This window comes from Rhinichthys klamathensis, unplaced genomic scaffold, assembly GCF_029890125.1.
Source record: "Rhinichthys klamathensis goyatoka isolate OS25496 unplaced genomic scaffold, OSU_Roscu_1.1 h1tg000501l_1, whole genome shotgun sequence".
Classification (NCBI taxonomy): Eukaryota; Metazoa; Chordata; class Actinopteri; order Cypriniformes; family Leuciscidae; genus Rhinichthys; species Rhinichthys klamathensis.
In genome coordinates this window covers 685,412-710,028 of record NW_026606982.1, presented here as the reverse complement: position 1 = coordinate 710,028, position 24,617 = coordinate 685,412, and the positions used below count along the sequence as shown (strand labels likewise).

At 43.4% G+C, this 24,617-nt stretch overlaps 1 protein-coding gene across 1 annotated transcript; it reads right to left on the bottom strand.

Annotated features, from left to right (window-relative positions):
* Nucleotides 1–1,343: 1,343 nt before the first annotated feature.
* On the bottom strand, nucleotides 1,344–23,262 carry gjd1a (gap junction protein delta 1a). The gene is made up of 2 exons (XM_056237817.1): nucleotides 22,480–23,262; nucleotides 1,344–3,455 (listed from the first exon to the last, which is right to left on the bottom strand). Exons 1-2 carry the CDS (start codon nucleotides 22,548–22,550, stop codon nucleotides 2,627–2,629), a joined length of 900 nt encoding a protein of 299 aa, XP_056093792.1. The 5' UTR covers nucleotides 22,551–23,262; the 3' UTR covers nucleotides 1,344–2,626.
* Between the last annotated feature and the right edge of the window lie 1,355 nt (nucleotides 23,263–24,617).

The following is a 24,617-nucleotide window of genomic DNA, read 5'->3' as shown; positions in this document are numbered from 1 at the left end:
AGTTTCTGCTCTGACAGCTGCAAGACCAATGTCAACTGCTTTGAGTGCATGTTCGAAAACAGGAATGGTGAGAGAACATTGTGCTTGGTACGTTTTTCATCTTCAAACTTGGGTCTTAGTTTAAATCCCGTCTGTCTAGCGTGCTTCCCATAATAATTACACGTTAGGTCAGTAGGCGGAAAGCAGGCATTCTTTTGTGGCTGTTTACACTGTCAGTCCAAATCCGATTATTTGTTTATCCGATTGGCATCTGATCTAAAATTATTGACGTGCACATTGTGTTTCGCAACTGTTCAGATCCGATTTGTGTGTCCATGCAGCTTTTTCGTTTTCCAAAATATCTGCATTGGTTTCTATGGCAATGACGTTGTTGGTATTGGCATAAGGCAAAAATAACAACAACAACAACCTCAACATGGAGGGGTTTGCAATACAGATGTTGTCTTATTTACAACATGACAATGTGTAGCCGCATGTCTTCTGAGGCAGCGGCAGAACCGTAGGAGGCTGGTATGAGTGGCTTTATAATCTTTATTATCTACAGTATGTCTATTATCTATCTATATTAGCCTTCAGATTTTAATTTCATTTCATTAGAATTCAGAGAATGGCTATGATCACCTAAAAGGAAAAACTATAAATATGATAGAAGGCCTATTTCCAAACATTAATTTAACAGTATCAATGATTTAAAATTGAAATAACTTTGAGGACAGCACTGATCCTGAATAAAGCATAGTTGGAATGCAGGATCATTTGTATTCCATGTTTGAATAGAGATGCCAGCAGCACATACAATAGGAGCTATACTTAGCTTGTTTAACAGCTCTGACTCATTCCACATTAGTTAGCAACCATTACACTGTCTTACATACACTCATTTTTATTTCATTTCTAATGTCTTAATTTAGCAGCTACTCTCTTTACGGCTAATGTGTTTCTGCGCTTTCTCACAACAAAGATGGGCGACAGAAGAGGGTCCTTCAAGTATTGTGCGTAGTTGATAAAAACTTTTCAGAAATTCTGTTAAAACTGTGAAACGTTTGGATGGAAACCCAACTAGTATCACCCTATTTAGTGTGTGATGATTTTCCAATTGGGTCAAGGTAAAACACACACACACACACACACACACACACACTCTTCCTCTCTGTGGTTCAGAGAACATCTGCAGGTGAGCAGTGCTGTGTATTGGTTTGAGAGAGTCTGTGATTTATGCTTTCACTGCCTTCATCCCTGCAGTGATTGCAGTCTGGATAAAAACCCTCCAGCAACATGCCCACTTGCATGGGAATTCAAGTATATCCACACACAAACAAGTAAAGAAGAACTCTTTATGCTACTATAATTCATTTTATTTTTTAATAGTTTATTCATTTATTTTTATGACATATATTTATTTATAATTTATATATATCTATATATTATTGCTGCATTGGAGCCGTTCTCAGTATAGACTCTCTCGGTCATTCCCATAGAGTTATAGATCTCCTCCCGCATGCTTCAGAATTCACCTCAAAAATACTGGGTGCAAAAAAGAAACAGTCTGTTTCTATACACAGCTCGTACACTATCTAGCCATTCTAATGATGCATCGTAACATGCCTTTGTCTGGAAATGCCCATAGTATAAAATCACAATTTTTCCTGTCCATTGCAGAACAAGTGCAGATAAATAACACAATTATTGTTTTTTTCTTTTTTCTTTTTTTTCTTCTTTTTTCTTTTTGGCAATCAATTCTTTTTAAATAATGGCAAAAGCTACACTTCAGTGTGTTAAATACATGGATGTTGCGATATCAGTATTCTAAGATATGTACAGTAATGATTTGGGGGTTAGTGAAACAAAGGAATTTGGACTGGGGACTGTGGTGTGTCAATGTTGATTTTTTGCGTCTCTTTTAGCTCCCAGCAAATGTGGGGGTGGCTTATCAGAAGATGAATGTTCGTTTTTTCTTCTCTTCTTGCCTTGTATACTTAATAGCTATATCTATAAAACTATGCAGAAAGAAAGAAATGAAATGAAAGAAAGCAAGTGGGGGAGAGGCATAGAGGAGTCTGTGCTGAGGTAAATTTTTATACTCTTTTGTTTGTCCTCCTTTTTTCTCTTTCTGGCTGTTCAAAACATGAGGGATGTCTCAGCGTTGACCCTGGAGAAAATTGTTCATATTTTACAATGCTTCTGAGTCACATGCTGAGTAGTCCTCTCGCTTTATCCCTCCACCTCTTTTGACAGCAAGCAATTACATTTTGTTTCTTAAGTTTCTCTTTTTCTGTTGGAAGACTTTTGTTGTTCAGCGGGGCTCAGGGATATCAATGTGTGTGTGTGTGTGTGTGTGTGTTTGCGGTGTAAATGTGTTTGTGTACCAAGTATGAGCCCTTGTTCTGTTCCCCAGCAATCATCATTAAAGTCTGAAAAAGCAGTTTTTTCTCCATAAAGTTAAGAATCCTAAATCTGATTTTCTACAGTCCTCACTGGTTCATTTGCTTTTTTATTTTCACCCTACCCCTCTCTCACCCTGTCCGATCTATGCATAAAATTAGCAGTGTCAAGTATGCAGCACAGGGCGTGGCCGTCGCCTCATCAGCCACACCCAACCTCGTCTAAGCCCCTCCCCTATTCGCTGTCAGACATAGGCCGATTCACTAGACTGGGTGCGGCCCAGGTTGGGCACAGATGAGAGGTGGGACACATCCTTTTTCCGGATCTCACAAATGGACTTTCTGCGAGCCTGGACGCCACGGATCGCCGCCTTAATCTTCCGCCAGCCCAGATGGTTGAGCTCGGCCAAGTTTAGAACCACGCAGATCCCGCTAACCGCGAACATAAACACCAGGAAAACTGTCTTCTCCGTGGGACGTGACACGTAGCATTCAACCTCCTTCACGCAGGGGTAGCGATCGCACTCAAACATGGCGGGAACATTGAATCCGTACAGGAAGTACTGGCCGGCAAGAAAGCCAATTTCCAGAACGTTCCGGAACACCACCTGTATGACGTAGAAACGAGAGATGCCCTCTTGTTGACGAATCTTGGCACTTTTGGAGTACGTGACCCCCTGCGGAATGTTGGGGATGTCTTTCAAATCCAGACAGTCACGGTCGTCTTTACTTTCCGGGTGCACCAGGATACCATTGATGTTGCGGAGCTTGCGGTTTTGTCCATGTCCGTGGTCGATGTAAGGGCCGTGCAGGAGACTGTAACTGCGATCTTTGTGTTTGGCAGACTGGTGCACTGAGTAAGTGATAAAACAGAGGCTGGGCGTGCACACCAAGATGATCTGGAAAACCCAGTAACGGATATGGGAGATGGGGAAGGCTTTATCGTAGCAGGCCTGGTTGCAACCTGGCTGCAGCGTGTTACAAATAAACATAATCTGTTCGTCCTCATACACCTTCTCTCCCACTATACCCACGATCAGGATCCGGAATATCACCACTACGGTCAGCAGGATCCTTTGGGGGAGAGAAAGGAAGAGACACAAAGAGGCAAGGAAGAGGAAGGCAGTGATAGAGACAGGATTGAAGAGAGGAAGGAAGAAAAAGCGAGAAGAAAAAAGGATTAGAGTTCATTTCATTTTGAGGAGGATTGACAAACAACACATTGTTAAATTGCTTTTCCCCCTCTATCTCACAAATGCAGACACATGTGCACAAAATACAAAATGACAAAATAGTGAGTAATTGCTGTAAGAAGCAGAGGTAAACAGGCATTTAGCCGCCTTTCTAAATGACCTGATACTGATTTAAAGCTGAAATGTTTCATTTTTTTTAAGTTAAAAACATTTGTCTATTTCAGCTTAATATGAAAAGAAAACTTTAAACCATTCCTATATTCCCTAAAAACAAAAACTTTTTGTTTACACAAGAAATACCAGCCCGACATTGTTATAGTTTAACGAGTGGCGTGAGATTGGGGGTGGGACTACCTGTTTGTACAACCAATTGAGTGCCGAAGTTATGACGTCAAAACGCGGAAGTGAGTTAGCATTTGAGCACTTCCGGTTCCCTTGCCCTAAAGTCTATGGGTTTTTTTAATGGGTTTTTGCTAAATCGCCTGAAATAAGGTCTGTGGTTAACAAAGCCTCTAAATATTTTTGATATATTTGAATATTTTTACGTTTTGATCTATGACATAAAACACACCAGTTAAAACCTGCTTGTGGTTTTTTAAACTTTATTGTGTCTTAAAAATATCTGACGGCTTTATTTAGGCTTCAAAATGTATAAATTGTGGATGAACTTGTAAAGATTATCTTGATAGGCAAAACGTGTAAGGGTCACAACTCTTTGTTGAACACAGATCTTATTTTTTGCGATTTTCCAAAAGTCTATGGGGAAAATGCATAGCTTTTCGATCGAGGGAACCCATGCGCCGCTAGCTTCCGAGTTCTCCTACAAAGTGACGTCATAACTTCGGCACTTTATTGAGGATGAGTAACCTGTTTGAAAAAAAGCAAGGTGTGAAATTCATACAGTGTGTTTGAATTCAAGCAGTGCATGTTGATTTAAAATTTTGTCCGACTTGAGACAGCGCTGACGCCATGGTCAGACTCACCGGTCGCAACAATGGCATTTGATGAACAATGAATTGTTTATTCTGACAGCTTCAGTTCCGCATTTTCTTAACAGTAAAAACTCTTGTGTGATCTGTTCATGTGATTTTAATGTTATATTGTGTAGGTAATGTCAAAATTAAAATATAGACCCCACTTAATCTATGTTTAAATAGTATTGGCTTATGTTTAATTTTTTTCTTGTACATATAGGCTGTATTAAGCCCTACAGAAAGTATTGAATGAAAAGTGTTAATGTCTGTTATTTGACAAATACTCCATCTTATCCACTTCGTCTGCAATAAAGAAAGCAAACACATGCGAGCGTCGCTACAGGAAGCAGAAATGACAAATGTCATCTTAAGAATGTACTGAAATACTGAAAATATCTGTGTAGGCCATTCAAGAACACCTTTCATGTTTCAACATTCATTCACGTGTGGGTGTGTGTGCAGGCATATGTTCCCTGATGATGATGATAACTGGGGCATACTGCATCAAGGCCAGCAGAGTTTGTGTTGGGACGACTGTGCATGTTTGCATTTATATCCCCACCTCTGCTCTCTTATCAGATTTTTGCAAGTTTAAATCTGTAATCAGTGGAAAAATAAATGGAGATTCATACAAACACACACACAAATCTAGACAAAAGCACAAACTCATTCGATCATAGTGACAGATAAGAACAGAGTAGATGTGCTTGATCTAAGTTCAGACACCAGTCCCACAATCACACATGACATATACTGTAACACTGTAACACACAATGTGAGTGTCCTGATGAGAAACACCTTGAAGCTTTACGCATAGCCGGGTCTCCTGTGAGTGTGCCATTTAGAGCGAAACATCTCCACCCTTCTGTCTCACGCACACTCTCTCTCTCTCAACAGATGCAGCTTGAGCACACAAATGTTCCTCAGTCTGTCTAGCTCTCATCCTTGCACACACCTACACACACACACACACACACACACACACACACACACACACACTTGTGCTGAGACCGTCCTTCACTCACAATAACCTTGCTCTAGAACCAGCCATGACGTTATTCCATTGCAGGCTGGTCTCAATTCATTAGCACATACATTTTCTTACACACACACACACATACATCGTGAGAGCTAGTATTTTGCATTCAGTATTTTAAATCATGAAGTACTTCTTTTAGGCCCTATCGACTGTGTTAAGCTATTACCCTGCAACAATGGCATTCATATAGCCCTCAGTCCTTCAGCTCATTTTTAGCATATTGTATGGTGTAGTTTAGTGGTTGAAGATCTGGGCTAGTATGAAAAAGGTTGCATGGGGCGAATTATGCTTGAATTATAACCAGTATGTGTCCTTGAGCAGGTTTCAGACTGTCCTTGTTACTTAAAATTGTGCCATTCTACAGTAAATTTGTAGAAACAATGTGGACTAGCCTTGTTTTTGTGGAGATAAATAAATCAGTATGAATATTTTACATTGTTGTGATTCAGTTGGTAGGCTATATTAAGATGTGCAAGATACAGTGTACACTAATGTTTAAAAGTTTGGGGTCGGTAAGATTTTCGAATGTTTTTGAAAGAAGTCTAAAAATGACAGTTTTCAATATATTTTAAATGTGATGTCAAAGCTGTATTTTCAGCATCATTACTCCAGTCTTCAGTGTCACATGATCCTTCAGAAATTATTCTAATGATGGTTTGGTGCTCAAGAAACATTTCTTGTTATCATCAATTTTAAAAAACAGTTGTTCAGCTTAATATTTTTGTGTAAATGCAATAGAGTTTTTTTCGTGATTCTTTGATGAATAGAAAGTTCCAAAGAACAGCGTTTATTTGAAATACATTTTTTTGTAACATTATAACTGTTTTTGCTGTCATTTTTTGATCAACTTAATGCATCCCTGCTGAAAAAAAATGATTAACTCCACGTGACCCCCAAACTCTTGAATGGATCTGTATTTTACAAGACTTCCAATAGCACACTGAAGAAAGAGAGTGATTAAGGCAAACAGGTTTTGCTTTCTAGCCTCAAGCGCAGGTTCCCCCTCCTGGACTTAGATAATTATAATGTGGAGTTGGAGGGGTGAAGGATTTCCTGATTAATGTTCAGTGTTACTTTATACATTATTAGCATTGTGATGGCTCAATGCTAAATGTTAATATATAGAGCACAACACTGGTTTTGATATTTGTGTATATTTCAATATTCTGAAATTTAATTTGATGAAAAGTCAGTAATTTAATGCCATATACTTTTTTCCCCTTCAAATCAAGGTTTATAATGTTTGATCCTGGAGGTGGTCTAAGAGTTCTTCTTTTTTTGAATTCGCTCTAGAGAAAATGAATGTGAAATAATAATGAGAAATCATTTGTGCTCTAAATCAGAAAGGCTAATGTTAGCTCAGTGCTGTGTAGTTAGCAGTGGTTTTAATGGACATATGGTGAACATTTGCGCTGCGGTAAGTAGGACAGTTATGACTCTTGATCAAACTCAATGACAATTTACTGTAGTATTACAGCAAGACTTGTTTTTCCCTGTTTAAACGGCAGATGGTGTTACCTTTATATAACACTTATAATAATTAAAGTAGATTATAAAAAATCTAATGTAAATGTATCAATGGCTAACAGCCCTGGTGGGTCTTTAAATTAGCAGCACATCCCCCACTCCCTGCTGCCGTTACTATAGCAACCACATAGTGAACCACTCAGCACTCTGCACTGTACCAGAGAAAGAGAGAGAGGGAGGGAGGAATGATTGATGGAATATCGGGAAAGAGAGCGAAAGAGAGCAAGTAGGCATACCAAGGGCACAGGGCAGGCACAAACCTGCATACCAAGAAAGAGGAAAAATGAGTGTGGAATTGGAGGATGATGAAAAACACATAGGGACTGAGAAAGTGAGACATCTCAAGGTGAACTAAAGAGAGAGAAAGACAGAGCTTGGATAGGATGAGAAAAGGAAGGAGGGAAGAGGACACAGACAGATGGGCTGAGGCAGACTTGAGGAGCAACAAGACAAATAGACAGATACGGAGAGACAGATGGAGAGAGGCGACTGAGAGCATGTACCGAGAAACACAGCATATTTATTAAATAAAACACTAAGGACTCATTTACAGCACCTGGTATGTGTGTGTGTGTGTACAGTACGTTCAGACATAAAACTGTCAAGCTTGTGCTTTTGTTGTTTCTGAAGTCACACAAACCTCATTTTAATTACAAAAAGTGTTTTTTTTTATCTTGTTTTCCAGTACAATATCTAAACATTCTTAACATTTACTTGAGATGCAACATGACTTAAAATATTAACTCTTTCCCGACCAGTGTTTGTGAAAAAAGTTGCCAGACACCGTCAAAGTTGCCAACCACCAATTTAATAAAGGTTTCATAGCCCCTAGAATATTTTGTTTTGTATCTTAATATGCAATATATCATAAGAAAGAACAGAAAAAAACGTTTTATCCTAGCTTAATGCATTCTTTTTTTATCAGCACTTTAATGTGGGTAAATTTAATTTAAAAAAGGCAACATTTTGAGCAAAAAATAGAAAATCGCATTTTTGTCAGACTACATCCAGATCGGATTTAGAACGATGAAAAATACTGAATAAGAAAATCACTTTTTGCAGTGCATGCAAACACACAAGAGGACACACCTGCACATATAATAAGAATATTCTCTTTCCCAAATAAGCCTAGACACACACAAACAGAGTTTTATTTGGGTGAAATAACACTCCAAATGTTTTGTATTTATTTTTATGTATCAGAAAGAACAAGGAAAGTTTACTAAAACTAACAAGCATCTCACAGGTTATCAATTATTCATGAACTTCGTGAGCTTTTCAGTGATTTTCAGCTCACATTCTCTTGCATCTTGCATCTTCTCTCTTTCCCTACACATCAAAACACACATTCGCTCTTCAAATAAACATTGTCCCTGGTAAGAAAGCATTTATAACAGCCATGTATACAGCTGGGCCTGTGTCATGCGTCCCAGTCCCCCTGCCTCTCCACAGATAGAGCTCTGAAGTGCCTAATATGTGTGTGAAACATTTATGCTTTTCTCATTTAATTTCATGCAACAATTAATCACACACATAGAGACAAACACATATGGCTGTGTATTTAAAATTGTTATCAAAATGAGGGCATCGTTCTTTCGTTTTTATATAAAGGCTAACTGTTACTGTAACTCTAGCCCTACTCTTTTAATTTAATTAATTTAATTATTTTTAATTGTATTTTATTTTTTACAATTTGGGGGATTAAAAAAAACCCTTATGAATGGATTTTCCTAATCATGATGTCCTCAAATGTCCTCAAAGAGAGGTTTTATCATATTTAAATACCTCATGTAAACACACGTGTCTCCAAAGGATAGCTAAATAAACCCCAAAACACACACACACACACTTATTCAAACTTAGAAAACGAGGACACCAGGACAGATATGTGTTTGCAAATGACTACCACTAGAGATTTACCTCATATGCTCTCTATCTCTTCCACTAACTCTCTCACTTTCTCCTCCTCTGTGTCTCCTCTGTGTCAATAAAGACTTCCTACTTCAAACATGATACAACTAGTGATGCCCTACATCCTGAGTGAAAAAATTAAAGAAGACAAGGAATGAAGAATACAAAATCATAAATTCCCAAGAGACAAAACCAGCTAAATAGATGAAAGGATGAGAAAATGTGGGGTAATGTTAGCTGTACATGTGGACTATGACAGAAAAACGTCTCGGTTACGGATGTAACCCTCGTTCCCTGAGTAGGGAACGGAGCAGTGTTAATTTCGTTGACGAAAATAACGACGAAAATTATTCGTCAACGACATTTTTTCACAGACGAAAACGAGACGATAACTAAATAAAACCTAGTTTTGAATGACAAAGACTATGACGAAAATCTAATGACATTTTCGTCAACGAATAAAAACTAGACGAAAATGTTAGATAGTGACGATTTGGGAAGCGATCCGTCAGAACTGATGTCCTGCGTGTGTGGTAGATGCGCACATTTGTAGGCTACTGTAACGTGATCTACCCCGCGGTCATAAAACGTTAAAAAATGTGAACGTCTGGGAGAATGAGTAGAGCAGACATATAGATCTGAATAAGAGTGACGATGCAAAAAAGAGTTCTATTCGGTGCAGGGGCGGACTGGCCATCTGTGTGATCTGGAGAATCACAGAACGGCCGGTACTCCAGGACGGCCGGCGGGCCGGCCCACCACCCGCCACACACGCAGTCACAGACATACCAAGTCTCCCGGAAGTTCCGGGAGTCTCCCGCATATTGATAGCGGCTCCCTGATGCCCGCAAATTAGTTAAAATCTCCCGGAATCTAGAGCGAGTAAGAGCGCGCATGGCATAAATTGTTATTTACAGAGTGGAGCGAGCTAGAGACCTTGTGTGTGTGTGCTAGTGTGTGTGTGTGCCTCATGAAGCGCATACAAGGACCCAACCAGTGCGGGCTGGCTTTTATCTTTACTACTCCCGAACCGAATTAATCAGAAATTAATTAGCAAGTTACTTGCTAGGGATGATGTTAGGAAGTGATATTCAGCTTGCTACATTTTTAATGATTACAGTAGTTAAAACAGCTAAACTTCAACATTTTAGCTGTAAAATGCAACATGCAGTAGCTAATATTAAGAAATATGTTGTGCTTTTACTTTTAAAAATGTTTGTAACGTTACAGTTAATGCTTACAAACTTTGAAGATTTTTAATACAGAAGTTACATTTGTAATGGTGTAGGGCCAGCCTATTTTCATTTAGATGTGGTATTATTATTTGTGCAGTAGCTAAGATTAATTACTGCATAAATTAATTAAGATTATTAAGTAATAAATTCATTTTAAGACAGCATGGAATAGATTGTATAATATGCTGTTAGCTATAATTTGGATGGTAGTATCATGAGCCACAATTGAAGTCATGTGACAGGCGGCAGGCGTTATTGTTGTCGAGTTTCCGCGCGCCGATTTCTTTGGGCCGGGCCTAGTCAAAGTCCAGGGCCGTTTTTTAGTCCCAGTCCGTCCCTGATTCGGTGCGGTTTTCTGTGCGCACACACCTAACCCGAAGCGTGCAGTCATGCACAATACACCTACAGCGCGCGAGTAGGCTACTGAATTGAGCTCTCTTTCGTGTCTGAATGGACAAATACACACAACAGTATGTCTAAATGTCCGTTTTGGAGAGTATTCATGTAAACTATGCTGGTTATGTCTTAAACTGTGAGTGTATCGGATGTGCATCAGTGCAATTGTATCCGCATGTCATTGGACATGATCCGACGTCTTAAAGTGACAGTGGCAATAAACCTAATGCGGTCCGTGTCCTTAATTTTGATCAAGCAACAAAAGAAAAAGAGAAAAGCATTCACTGTTTGTTAATAGCTTTAATAAGGATTAATTATATTGAATTCATACAAATAAATATGTCTGCTTGAAAGAATAAAGAATGATGTATGCAAGTAGTTATAAGGAATGCATATATCATTCATTGTAAAGAAGACTGTGTTGTACTTTAGGAAAAGTGGTTTTATTTAATTTTAAGATATTTTTTAAGTAACAGCAGTTAAATCTGTATCTGTATTGCATGTTCAAACTTAAAAATCATTCATATTAATAGGTTAATAGATGTTTTCTCCGGGAGTAAATGGGTTTGGAAATTTTAGAGAAATTCTAAATTAACGCATTACAATTGAACTAAACCCATTATATTTTAGTCGACTAAATCTACTGTAGATTTAGTCGACTAAAATGTTATTGTATTTCGTCGACTAAAACTAGACTAAAACTAAAACAATTCAGATGACTAAAATATGACTAAAACTAAATGCCATTTTAGTCAAAAGACTAAGACTAAAACTAAATAAAAATTTGCTGACAAAATTAACACTGGAACGGAGACGTTACGTCGGATGACGGAGAATGGGGGTTTCGCCAGAAAGCCTATCATCTTCGAGTATTAAAAAACGAGCCTATGGCAATGAAATGCCATGGGTCTGCGGAATTTGCATAATGTATCTCCGCCCCACTGCGTGGGTATTTAAGGAGAGACACCTGCAACAGCAGATCATGTCTTCGCTGAGGAGCCGAGACTGAACTCAGGCGTCTACCCAGCGGTACAGCGGAAGTGGCAGGGAGACGTAACGTCTCCGTTCCCTACTCAGGGAACGAGGGTTACATCCGTAACCGAGACGTTCCCTTTCGTAGTCACTCCGAGTTACGTCGGATGACGGAGAATGGGGGTCCCCGTGTAATCACGCCACCTTCACAGCTGTCTTCCAGTGCCCTGCGAAGTCTGACCTCCCTGTCGTGATATAGGCACGGACGAAGGAGTCCTACTTTACACAGGAATACCAAGGTACACTGGGAAGCATATCTCAGGGGAGATATGCCGCAGCATGCCTACCCAAAGGGAGGACTTAAGAATACACATATGGCCGAGGGGGCTTCATATGGAGGAACACTGGAGTGACCAGCCCGTGGGGTGGCAACTTTCAACTCCAGGAGTGGCAAGGTGGCTTGCCGAGGGAAAGACACATGCTCAAAGAGGCTTACAGTGGAAATACACATGTGGGGGTTACTCAGAGGAGGAACCATGCACACGGAGGCACCTAGCCGACGCACAGGCAATAGACACTGCCGCCAGCGTCAACAGTGCTGGAGGAACTCAGGGCTTCAGAGAGGAAGGCTACCTGAGGAAATATCGCACATATCCAGTCCGTGGATTGGAATGGCGAGCAAGCGAGACACCTAACGGCTCCCATGTTAGCTTGAAAAAGACAGTACATGGGCGGAGACTGGCTCCACTCGGAGATTGTAAAATCTGGCGAATGTGTTGGGTGTCGCCCAGCCTGTAGCTCTGCAGATGTCTGTTAGCGAGGCGCCACGCGCTAAAGCCCAAGAGGACGCCACACTCCGGGTGGAGTGGGCGGTCACACCAAGGGGGCACATTCGACCTTGCTGCTGGTATGCCAAAGCAATGGCGTCCACTATCCAGTGGGATAACCTTTGCTTGGAGAGAGCCTTTCCCTTCAGCTTCCCACCATAACAGACAAAGAGCTGGTCTGAGGTCCTGAAACACTGCGTCCTGTCTACGTAAGCACGGAGGGCGCGTACTGGACAGAGCAGTGCCAAGGCTGGGTCTGCCTCCTCCAGGGGCAGCGCTTGCAGGTTCACCACCTGGTCCCGGAAGGGAGTGGTGGGAACCTTGGGCACATATCCAGGCCGGGGTCTCAGGATCACGTGAGAGCAGGCCGGCCCGAATTCCAGGCACGCTTCGTCAACAGAGAATGCGTGCAGGTCCCCCACCCTCTTGATGGAGGCCAGTGCAACCAGGAGCGCTGTCTTCATTGACAGGAACTTAATCTCCACTGATTACAGAGGCTCAAAGGGAGCCCTCTGCAGGACATATAAGACCACTGAGAGGTCCCAAGAGGGTACGAGAGGAGGGCGAGGAGGATTCAGTCTCCTCGCTCCTCTCAGGAACCTGATGATCAGGTCGTGCTACCCCAGAGACTTACCTTCAACTGCATCGTGATATGCGGCGATAGCGGCCACATACACCTACAGGGTGGAGGGAGACAGCCTTCGCTCCAACCCGTCTTGCAGAAAGGAAAGCACGACACCGATCGAGCATCTCCTGGGGTCTTCTCGCCGAGAAGAGCACCAGTTGACGAAGAGGTTCCACTTCAACGCATAGACGTGTCTCGCACCAGTTGACGAAGAGGTTCCACTTCAACGCATAGACGTGTCTCGTGGACAACGCTCTAGCGGAAGTGATGGTAGCCGCCACCGCAGGTGGCAGGGTACTCAAACCTGCCTCGTCCCGTCCAGGAGCCACACGTGGAGTCTCCAAAGATCGGGACGAGGGTGCCATAGTGTGCCCCGTCTCTGAGAAAGGAGGTCCTTCCTCAGAGGAATTGGCCAAGGAGGTGCTGTCGCGAGGAGTATCAGTTCGGAGAACCAGGTCTTGGTGGGCCAGTATGGGGCGACCAATATGACCTGCTCCTCGTCCTCCTTGATCTTGCACAGAGTCCGTGCGAGAAGGCTCACTGGGGGAAACGCATATTTGCGTAGGCCCTGCGGCCAGCTGTGCGCCAGTGCATCCGTGCCGAGCGTGCCCTCGGACAGGGAGTAATACAGGGCGCAATGGGATGAGTCGTGGGAGGCAAACAGATATATCTGTGCGTCCCCGAACTGGTCCCATATCAGCTGGACCGACTGGGGATGCAGTCGCCATTCGCCAGAGGTTGGCCGGAGCCGTGACAGCTCGTCGGCTGCAAGGTTCCGCTCTCCTGGAATGTAAATAGCACGAAGGGACCTCAGGTGCTTCTGACTCCATAAGAGGAGGTGGCGTGCGAGTTGCGACATACGGCGAGAGCGTAGACCACCCTGATGGTTGATGTACGCTACTGTCGCGGTATTGTCCGAACGGACAAGTACGTGTTGACCCTGGAGCAGCGCGTGGAAGCGGTGCAGGGCAAGGCGTACTGCCAGCAACTCGAGGCAATTGACATGCATGAGGCGCTGGGGTCCTGTCCAGGAGCCCGCGGCTGCATGTCCATTGCACATGGCGCCCCAGCCCGTGGCAGAGGCATCTGTGGAGACAACAACATGTCTGGAAACTCGTTCTAGGGGAACTAGTTCGTTCTAGGCCCGTAGAAAGCTGAGGTTCCGCCACGGGGTGAAGGACTGACGGCAGGTCGGAGTTATTGGAACTCTGAGCGTACCGCGATGCCATGCCCACCTCGGGACCCGATCGCGAAGCCACAGCTGAAGCGGTCTCATATGAAGCAATCCGAGTGGCGTTGCTGCGGCTGCGGATGCCATATGCCCCAGGAGCCTCTGAAAAAGTTTCAGTGGGACCGCACTCTTGCCCTCGAACTGTCGAAGACAAGTCAGCAGTGAGTGTGCGCGCTCGCTCGTAAGCTGCGCGGACATGGCGACCGAGTCTATCTCCATACCGAGAAAAGAGATCCTCTGCACGGGGCAAAGTTTACTCTTCTCCCAGTTGACCCGAAGGCCCAGACGGGCTAGGTGCCGGAGCACAAGGTCTCTGTGTACGCAAACCTGATCTCGAGAGTGAGCTAATATTAGCCAGTCGTCGAGATAATTCAGGATGCGAACCCCGTGTTCGCGTAGGGGAACAAGGGCTGCCTCGACAACATTCGTAAAGACGCGAGGAGACAGAGCCAACCCGAATGGGAGAACCGCGTACTGGTATGCCTGCCCCTCGAAAGCAAACCGAAGAAACGGTCTGTGTCGAGGTAAAATGGAGACATGAAAGTAGGCGTCCTTCAGGTCTATCGCTGCAAACCAATCCTGCGGCCGCACGAATTTGAAAATGCGTTTGGCCGTGAGCATCTTGAACGGCAGCCTGTGAAGGGAGCGGCTCAAGACGCGCAGATCCAGGATTGGCCGTAACCCACCGGTCTTCTTGGGGACAATGAAGTACGGGCTGTAAAACCCTGACCTCATTTCGGCTGGAGGGACAGTCTCGATTGCACCCTTCGCCAGCAGGGTGGCAACCTCCGCTCTCATGATCGGGGCATTGCCACCGACCAAAGTAAACGGACTCCCCTGAAGCGGGGAGGAGACCGTGCGAATTGGATCGCATAGCCGAGCCTGATAGTTCGGGCGACCCAGCGGGACAGGTAGGGAAGCTCTAACCAAGCTCCCAAGAACTGAACCAGCGGAAACATCCGAACGACAGACGTCCCCCCGGAGGGGCAGCGAAGCGGAGTGACTGGCCCAGGCGTGGGTGGCATAGCGGCCTGGTGCGGGGGCACGGTCATGCTCCGCGTCCTGACAGAGGAGACCAGGGAAGGACCAGCGTTCCATGGGGGTCTGCTCTGCCAGGGGTCTGGCGACAGAGGGGGACGAGAGTGGTGTGGTCCGGAGACGGCACACACTGTCATCCGCGCCCTCAGAGACAGAGGGGGACCAGAGCGGCAAGGCCCGGGAGCGTCGCGCACTGTCGTCCGGCCCTCTGAGGGCTCAGAGATGGGATGCAGCTCTTTGGTTTAGAAAGATTCTCCCCCAGCCCTCCACCGGGGGAAGGAGTGGCCCTGCAACCACTCCCTGAAGAACTGCAACCCACATCTGAGCTGCCCGTAACGGGAGCGCCGCAAGCCTGGCCTTGGCGGGGCTGCGGGACCGGTACGGGCAGGGGCGCCTTCCTGCGACCACCTCCACAGCGCTGCTGGTGCTGCTGGGGGCCGGGCGGGAGGGGGCGGAAGTCGCAGGAGGGCGCATTCGGCAGCAAGCGGACTGAGGCGTCTGAGCCGGCAGCTGGAGGCAGCAAAGCCGCGGGGTCAGACAAAATAGCCACAGTCCACTTCAGGGCGGCCAAGAACTGTTGGGCAGAGTAAATGTGTGTCCCACCAAAGCCTTTTTTGATCGGCGAGTGATGTAGAATGAATTGACTGCTGCGCTTGACAGGGCGCATAACGAGCAGAGAGAGAGAGAGAGAGAGAGAGAGAGAGAGAGAGAGAGAGAGAGAGAGAGAGAGAGAGAGAGAGAGAGAGAGAGAGAGAGAGAGAGAGAGAGAGAGAGAGAGAGAGAGAGCGCCCCGGCCGCGCGCGCAGCGCACTCTCACGTCTTCAAACAAAACGAGCGCTGTCTTGCTCTCTCTCCCTCGCGCATATTAATCAAAATCAATTGACACGACAGTAAAAGGTCGGAAGACCGCAGTTTCACGTGGAGCATTTGGAGATTTTTAGAGATTAGAGACTCTAGGCTTACTTAGACTCAATGAACATCTCAACACTAAATTATAAAGGCCGGTCTCATATAGACGCCTGTCTCAAATACAAGCCGGTGCAGTTCGACGATTTGGGAAAATAAAAGCCCGGGCTATTATTTGAAGTTTTACGGTATATATATACATTTGACTCCTTGGTCGGCTGTTTGGGGGCAAGGCAGTTGGTACTGATGCTAATATTTGTTAGCTCGCTGTAGACTGCAGTGTTGTTGTTGCAACATGCGCTGTCTTGACGTGATGACGTACCGCACCGTTCCCCGGATATAATTTTTTTTTTTCATTTAGTTTTACCCTGCTTGATCAGCAGATGGTGCTGCCAGCCTGCCACCATAGACTGTATGTCTGCATATATAATACACTAAATTATTTATATACTACGCAAATCATGCAGCAGTGCCATCCATCTTTATTTCGCGATCCATTTTTTTTTTACCTCGATGCGTTTCGTCACGTTTTGTATCGCGATATTTTGTCAAACGATATTTCGTCCCATCCCTAGGGAGCGTGCAGTCAGGAGAGCAAGGTCGGTGACGGCAGGCAGCTCAAGGATGAGCCCTGAATCAGCCCTACCCTCGTGCATGTCATTGAACACCCAGGAGGATGGCAATAACACGCAGTGAGGTGGCAGCCTGCCCCGCAGCTCTGTAGGTCCCCGCCACCGGAGTAGACAAGAACCTACAGGCATTGGAGGGGTGCTTAAGAGTCGCCACGCCAGGTGGAGGCGCTGTGGGGACACATAAGTGTTGCCACAGAACACTCCACAGGGGGAACCCCAATGCACCCTAGGCCGCGGCCTCTACAAGGGCAGAGAAGGCGGAAGAGGCCACTGAGCAGTCGCGAAAAGTCAAGGAGACTTCCACGATCTCATGATCTCTTCATGCACGTCCGGGTAGAAAGGATTTGGGTTCGCCACCCCCAAAAACCAATCAACAGCCTTAAGTGCTCGGGACATGGCAGAAGGTTCCACACAAGCCCGATACTCGCGGCAGCCCGGGAAGCATAGCTGTGCACTCTGGATCAAACTCGTTATGCTAGCACATCCGAGGACGGCAGCACAGACGAGCCATCATCTCTAGAGGACTCCAGCTCACCTTGTGATGCGGTGATACATGATTTCATCAGCCGGGGGACCGAATGAGACCGCGGGCCTGCGGGCGGGCCGGCGAACTCACCTGGGACCACGCAGGTTGCAATGTGAAAGACGGGGTGTGGGCCGAGGAATTTTTCGTCGGTTTAGTTCCAAACCTGCCGTCTTAGGTCACCCTGGCCACCAGCCGAAGTATTATCTCACGTGGAGAAAAATAGATCGGGGTGTGGATGAGGGGACTCTCACTCATTGAGCTCATCGAGTCTCGACCGTTACATTGCGATGGTCACGATCCCAGTGAGAGAACGTGACACACCCACGAGCGCTGTCTGAGCGCGATCAAAGCCCAAACACTCAAAACAGCGCTCGCGCCCATCAGCTGAATCTATCAGAATACCACACTCAGAAAAACACGGGCAGATCGTCTTTAGAAAGACGCGTCTTTAAAAAGACGTGCCGCGTGCAGCTCTTTAGTGAAAGGAAAAACTCCGCGGATGTTGAAGCGACCAGGGAGAACACACAGACTGGCAGACCACTGCTCAGCTCGCAGGCAATGTGAAACTCGCTGGATACCGCCGTCACACCAACACCGGAGAGTTCGCTCGTCTCGAAGAGATGTAGTCACTGAGAAAACTCAGGATTTGGCTTGTGGAGTGAAGAGATGCTCTTAGCTCCGAAGCGAAAACATGATCTGCTGTTGCAGGTGTCTCTCCTTAAATACCCACGCGGTGGGGCGGAGATACATTATGCAAATTCCGCAGACCCATGGCATTTCATTGCCATAGGCTCGTTTTTTAATACTCGAAGATGATAGGCTTTCTGGCGAAACCCCCATTCTCCGTCATCCGACGTAACTCGGAGTGACTACGAAAGGGAACTATTTGTTCACAGACTTAATCAAAGCAGTCTGGTGTTTGTGTGTGTGTGGTACCATAAGAGAGAAAGAAGGGATGCGTAGTGATAGTTTTCACTTTTAAATAGTGTTACTATAGCTCGATCAGTAGTGTGCTGCTAGAAACAGCAACGCCATTAAATTCTGTATGAATTTTTGTGTAACACTTTAGTATACTGTTCTGTCATTAATGTATAACTACACAGGAAAAAATGAGCAACACAATGTTAACATTCTATAATAACAAGAAATTCTGATTAACTAATTAGTAAGTAATAGCACTCGGTTGAACTACAATTTACAGGTTCATAATTAATGTTAATAATGCATGATGTATACTTAATTCTAAAGTGAAGATCATGGAAACTATGACTGAAGTATCAAACCCTTCAGAAGGAATTACTAATTATTTGTATTCTAAAGTGAAGAGCATGAAAACTCTCTAGTAATGACTGAAGTCATTGTAAGCTTTTGAGATTTTTGTAAGGTTAAAAATAGTATACTGAGCTAGTGAATAGTTACTAGAATTATAATATTGTGTTTGTCATTTGTTAGTTATTCATTAATGACGGAAAATCCTAAAGTGTTACCTTGTATCAACTGTTTTACATTTTAATACTTTAAAATGCAATTTATTCCTGTGATGCAAAGCTGTATTTTCAGCAGCATTACTCCAGTCTTCAGTGTCACACGATCCTTCAGAAATCAGAGAAATCATTCTAATATGCTGATTTGGTGCTCAAGAAACATCACATTGACATAATACAAAATCAGTTGTGCTGCATAGTGGAATTTGCAATGGTGTTTGTTTTTTCATTATTCTTTGATGATTTAAAACTTTAAAAGAATAGCATATGTAGGCCTATATGAAATAGATTTTTAGTTTACTTTGTTTTCTTTACTGCACTTTTGATTTAACGTGTCCTTGCAGAATAAAAGGTTTTTGTTTTTTTACTTACTGACCCCAAGCTTTTAAATGGTATTATATGTACACAAATACTAAAAGTTTTCATTTAGGAATGGGGTTAATTATATTGCTAAGTAATTAATGTATGAGCTAATGTTAATGTTGGAGATATGGTGCTTGTTTATTTCCCTCTCTAGCACTGCAATAAAGATTGAGTGATATGAGCACACTACTCTCTCTACTTCCATCTCACAGGTGCCGCTTAATCATCTGCATCAGCACAGGAGGTGTGTGCGTGTGTGTGTGTGTGTGTGTGTGTGTGTGTGGGGGTGGCAAGAGATTATGAGAGACTGATGATTCTATATTTAATCTGTGAAAGAATATAGTAGATTTCAGCACAGATATAGCTGCTGACTATAGAATACAGGGATGTGTTATGAAATGCAAGGAAGAAGTGTGTAAGTGGTTCAGGTACGTTGTGATTGTGTGTACAATCATGTCTGTGTAATTTCCCCATATGACATGAAAACACAACACGTGTGTGTGCGTGTGTGTGTGTGTGTGTGTGTGTGTGTGTGTGTGTGTGTGTGTGTGTGTGTGTGTGTGTGTGTGTGTGTGTGTGTGTGTGTGTGTGTGTGTGTGTGTGGACCCAAACGTTGTCCTGACCAGACAGTAAATGGAGAACGGTATAGATTACAGTGTTGTGACCATTCGAAACAACGGCAGAAAGAAAATATTGACTGGTTGAAACTACAACAGATCATCTATCAATTGCAAGCACACACATACAACCGCACATACAAGTGTTTTTGCTACGATCAGATCAGTACCATTTAGACTCTCTCCCTGCAAGAAAGAGAATTGTGTGTGTGTGTGCGTGCGTGCGTGCGCGCGCGTGTGTGTGTGTGTGTGTGTGTGTGTGTGTGTGTGTGTGTGTGTGTGTGTGTGTGTGTGTGTGTGTGTGTGTGTGTGTGTGTGTGTGTGTGTGTGTGTGTGTGTGTGTGTGTGTGTGTGTGTGTGTGTGTGTGCAATCAATACTCATAAAGCCTGGTACTGAACTTGGCTGAGCTGCTGTGTGGTGTCTTTATGTGTGTTCTGAGGGAGAGAGAGATTGCAGCAGCTGATGAATGATAGTAGAGGCTTTATTCATCTGTTCATTCATTTATTCATTCTGCGCTATGATTCCGGCCTCAAGTGCTTGATCAGACCTCAAAGGAACAGAGAGAAGAATACGCAGATTACCTCACACTGAGAGACACATACATCAGCAGCACGTGTTTTCAATAACACAACACTGCCATGCAGATTCCAGCATGTGAAAAATAAGTGATTTTGTGTGCATTTGCATATTTGTAAGTGGGTCAGGTTTTGACTACATTGTGTAGATCAAATCGCTTAATAAACCCTTAATAAACCCACTATATAATGTTGTGATGAAAATTAAAACATCCGGAAAGGTGAGTTAGGTTTAAGGTTAAAGGATAGAAAACATGAAAAAAAAGAAGTCAATAGAAAGTTCCCATCATGATGATGAGAATAACAAATGGATATATGTCTGTGCGTGAGTGTGTGCATTTCCCTCACATTAGGTGTTACATAATATATGAAACAGTTAGCTAACCTCAAGACAACCCCACATTAAGGATTCATTAAATGAAGGCAAGTCTGCGTCCCAGTATGTGTCAGAGGTTTTGTGATCGATTGATGTGAAGTGATTGACTGCTGGTTAAAGCCGTGCTGGACTGATGGAAGTTTATTACATCACCTGAGGTGAAATCAGTATTCTTTTACAGGCTGAAGTTTCATTAAATGAAAAACACCTAAAGTCATCTCTTGAGACGCTAACACATTTGAAAAAAATACTGAGTAAAAAAAGCACAAGATTGGAAAAATACGTATTTACTGATTACTTATTAAAATACTTATTTAATTAAAAACTATGAAGTTAATATAACAGAAATTGATGTTGACAGCCCAGATGGAGTAACGTGTCTGTTTATGTATCCTTGTGTTGCAATTGACTAGATATGAACTTTCTTCTCAAAACCGCAGAATGTTATTTTCAGTATGTCTGCGTAGAAATTAAATATATAAACTTGAGTGTGTGCTGCACACACACACACTAACATGCCCTCTGTGACACAACCCACACATACACACACATCCTCTCACAGACAGGAGAAGGACATGCCCTTGATGTGAGGCTACCTGCAGTTAAGGTTAATGAGCACAGCAGAGAGTAGTGCTTACTCAATTCTGACACACACACACACACACAAAGGTGCACACACTTTAGGCTACCAATCTCAACATGCCTTCATGACAACCATGATTAGTGTAGGTGGATGCGTGTTTATGTGTTAATGGGAGTATATTCTAGACATTTTTAATATGCTTTATATCAATCAACCATTCATTTTCAGCAGCCATAATTGTAATCTCTCTATTAATAGCAAATCTCTTGGTCTGAGTCTTTAAGGCCTATAATGCAGCCTATTGATTACTGACCATTTACTTTGCATCAAAGAGAGAGACGGAGAGGAATGCATAGGTTACAGTCTAAAATTACCAATATATATTTTTTGTATTTATTTATCTAAAAAGTCTATGATGCTCACCAAGGATGTATTTATACGATCAAACATACAGTAAAACAATAATATTGTCAAATATTATTACAATTTAAAAATAACTGTTTTATATGGTAATGTATTTTAAAATGTAATTTTTTGCTTTGTGATGCAAAGCTGTATTTTCAGCATCATTACTCCAGCCTCCACATGATCCTTCAGAAATCATTCTAATATGCTGATTTAGTGCTCAATAAACATTTCTTATTATTATCAATGTTGAAAACAGTTGCACTGCTTGATATTTTTGTGAAAACTGTGATACATCTTTTTTAGGATTCTTTGATGAATAGAAAGTCCAAAAGAACAGCAATTATTTGAAATAGATTTTTTAGTAACAATGTAAAAGTCTTTACGGTCACTTTTGATTTGATAAATGTAATGCATCTTTGCTGATTGAAAGAATTTTGATAGATTACATCATGTTAATTTATACATCTTGTTAAAATGTTCACATTGTGTTAGTACAAATTACCATTCACCTATATTGACCCAATGCATTTACTAATCTAAACTATTTGAACCATAATATATAAAGTGTTATCAGCATATTTGAATTGCACACTCCCGAGTCGCCACACATGCACACAGTCCTTCTGTGAGGTGTGTGTGTGCTGCACTACAGCTCTTACCTGCCGATCATAGTAGAGTGCTGCTGTACCGCAGCCTCCAGCAATCTCTCCAGTATAGTCCACTCGCCCATGATGCCGTGCTTTTTGCTCTCACTCCACCTCTGACCTTCAGGTATTGTCACGACCTCTGCCCTCGGCAACTCTTCCAGTGTCCCCCTGTTGACCTTTGAACGGATATCTCGGGCTCCTCTTGAAAGCCGCAGCTGTGTGCGTCCGTCCGTGCGACCGTCCGTGTGTGTGTGTGTGTGTGTCAGGGTAGCGCTCTAGTGCGGAGATGAGCTAGTGTAGCATCTGCAGCAGAAAATCTGATGATGCTGAGACACAGAGACTTCAACCATACTGCATCTCTCAGTCTCACACACACACACTGTCCACATGCACTGCTTTATCTCTCTTTTCAGGGTGTAGGACCCTCTACCTGCTCGTGCATCTTACCCTGTGCTACAAATACACACTCTCTACACCTGTCTGACCTTTTCTACCCTTTCCTCCACATGCACACTCACACACACTCACTCATTTGACGGTCACTGCAGACTCTCTTTTCCCATTCGTTGAGCTGAACGCTAAAGGAACACACATGCAGGAGCACACTGATGAAGATGCAGCTCTCTGAATCTCATAGCAACGCCTGAGCGCACCTTCACACACACACACACACACACACACTATCGCCTGTGCTCCAGTGTGTGGCGGCGGCAGCAGCAGCAGCAGACGAGGATCGTCAAGGTTATGTCCGGTTGAGTGATGAGCTCGTGGTCATGTCTGCGGCTCAATCTTCCTCAAACCTCAGCCTCTCTTCTCTCTCTCTCTCTCTCTCTCTCTCTCTCTCTCTCTCTCTCTCTCTCTCTCTCTCTCTCTCTCTCTCTCCACACCTTCCCCGTTCCTTTCGTCTTTGTGCTGCACTGCTGTTGCTACTGATGATACCTTTCCCTCTGCTCCTCCTCCTCTCTCTCTCTTTCCCTCTGTCACATGCCATAAGCATGCCACCCACCCTCCCTCCATCCCGGACCTGCTCTCCTTTCCCCTCCTTCCCTCTTCATTCTCTTGTTCTCCTCTGCTCTGCTGACTGTTTCACTTGTGCTGCTGTGTGCTGCAGGAGGGAAACAGGTTTTAACCTTCTCTTATTCTGTCCCACAGCATGTACTCATTAATAATAACGACACTTCTGCACTTTCAGGAACCTTTTTGATTATTTTGGCTTGTATTTGCTGTAGTGTCAGACTATTAATGGGGAATTGTGATTCTGCGGTGCCTAACCCCATCTTTCGCATTCTATTATTTTGGTCAGCTCTTCTGTTCTTCATCCTTTTTCTTACCGTCATCTATCCAAGCCCGAATGGGTATCAGGCTTTAGAATGTTTGCTGAAAAAAACATTTTGAAGCACATTTTAGATTAACCAACGACATGTAATTAAAGTAAGGGATAATGTATTGCAAAATTTGAGTTGCAAATGTTTTATAATTTTAGCTGTATGTTATGTTAAAGGTTCAGCTACAAAAAAATATACAAAACAATTAGATGAGCAACAAGATGATCACTACGGCAACATTACAGTAGTAGTCCTTTGAGGGAATTTTCACTACAATCAATAACTGAGACGCAAGATGACAACAGTTGTGTTTGTGTGAAACAGAACAGAGCACTATGTGATACGAAAAACAAGAACGTAGTGCCTTTTTCAGGTATCCGGAAGAGCGGTTCGTACACCATTGCCATGGACGAAGCAGAATATTTGGAAACATCTGACCGCTGAATGCTGGGATTGACCAGTCAGAATGCAGCATTTCAATTAACATTATTTTAACACCATATAGTATTATACAATATATTATTTGACATCACTGAATCAACACATACAAAAATAGCTCCTTACGGACAGTTCAACCAAAAATGAAAATTCTGTCATTATTTACTCACCCTCATGACTTTCTTTCCTCATTTTGAAGAATGTTGGTAACTAAACAGTTTTCATGACTTCCATTTAATGAACAAAATATGCTGAGACATTTCTCAAATTATCTTCTTTTATGTTCCACAGAAGACAGAAAGACATACAGGTTTGGAACGACATGAGGGTGAGTAAATGAAGGTTTGAGTTAAACATTGCAGGCCATCACTTTTTACAATATAAAGT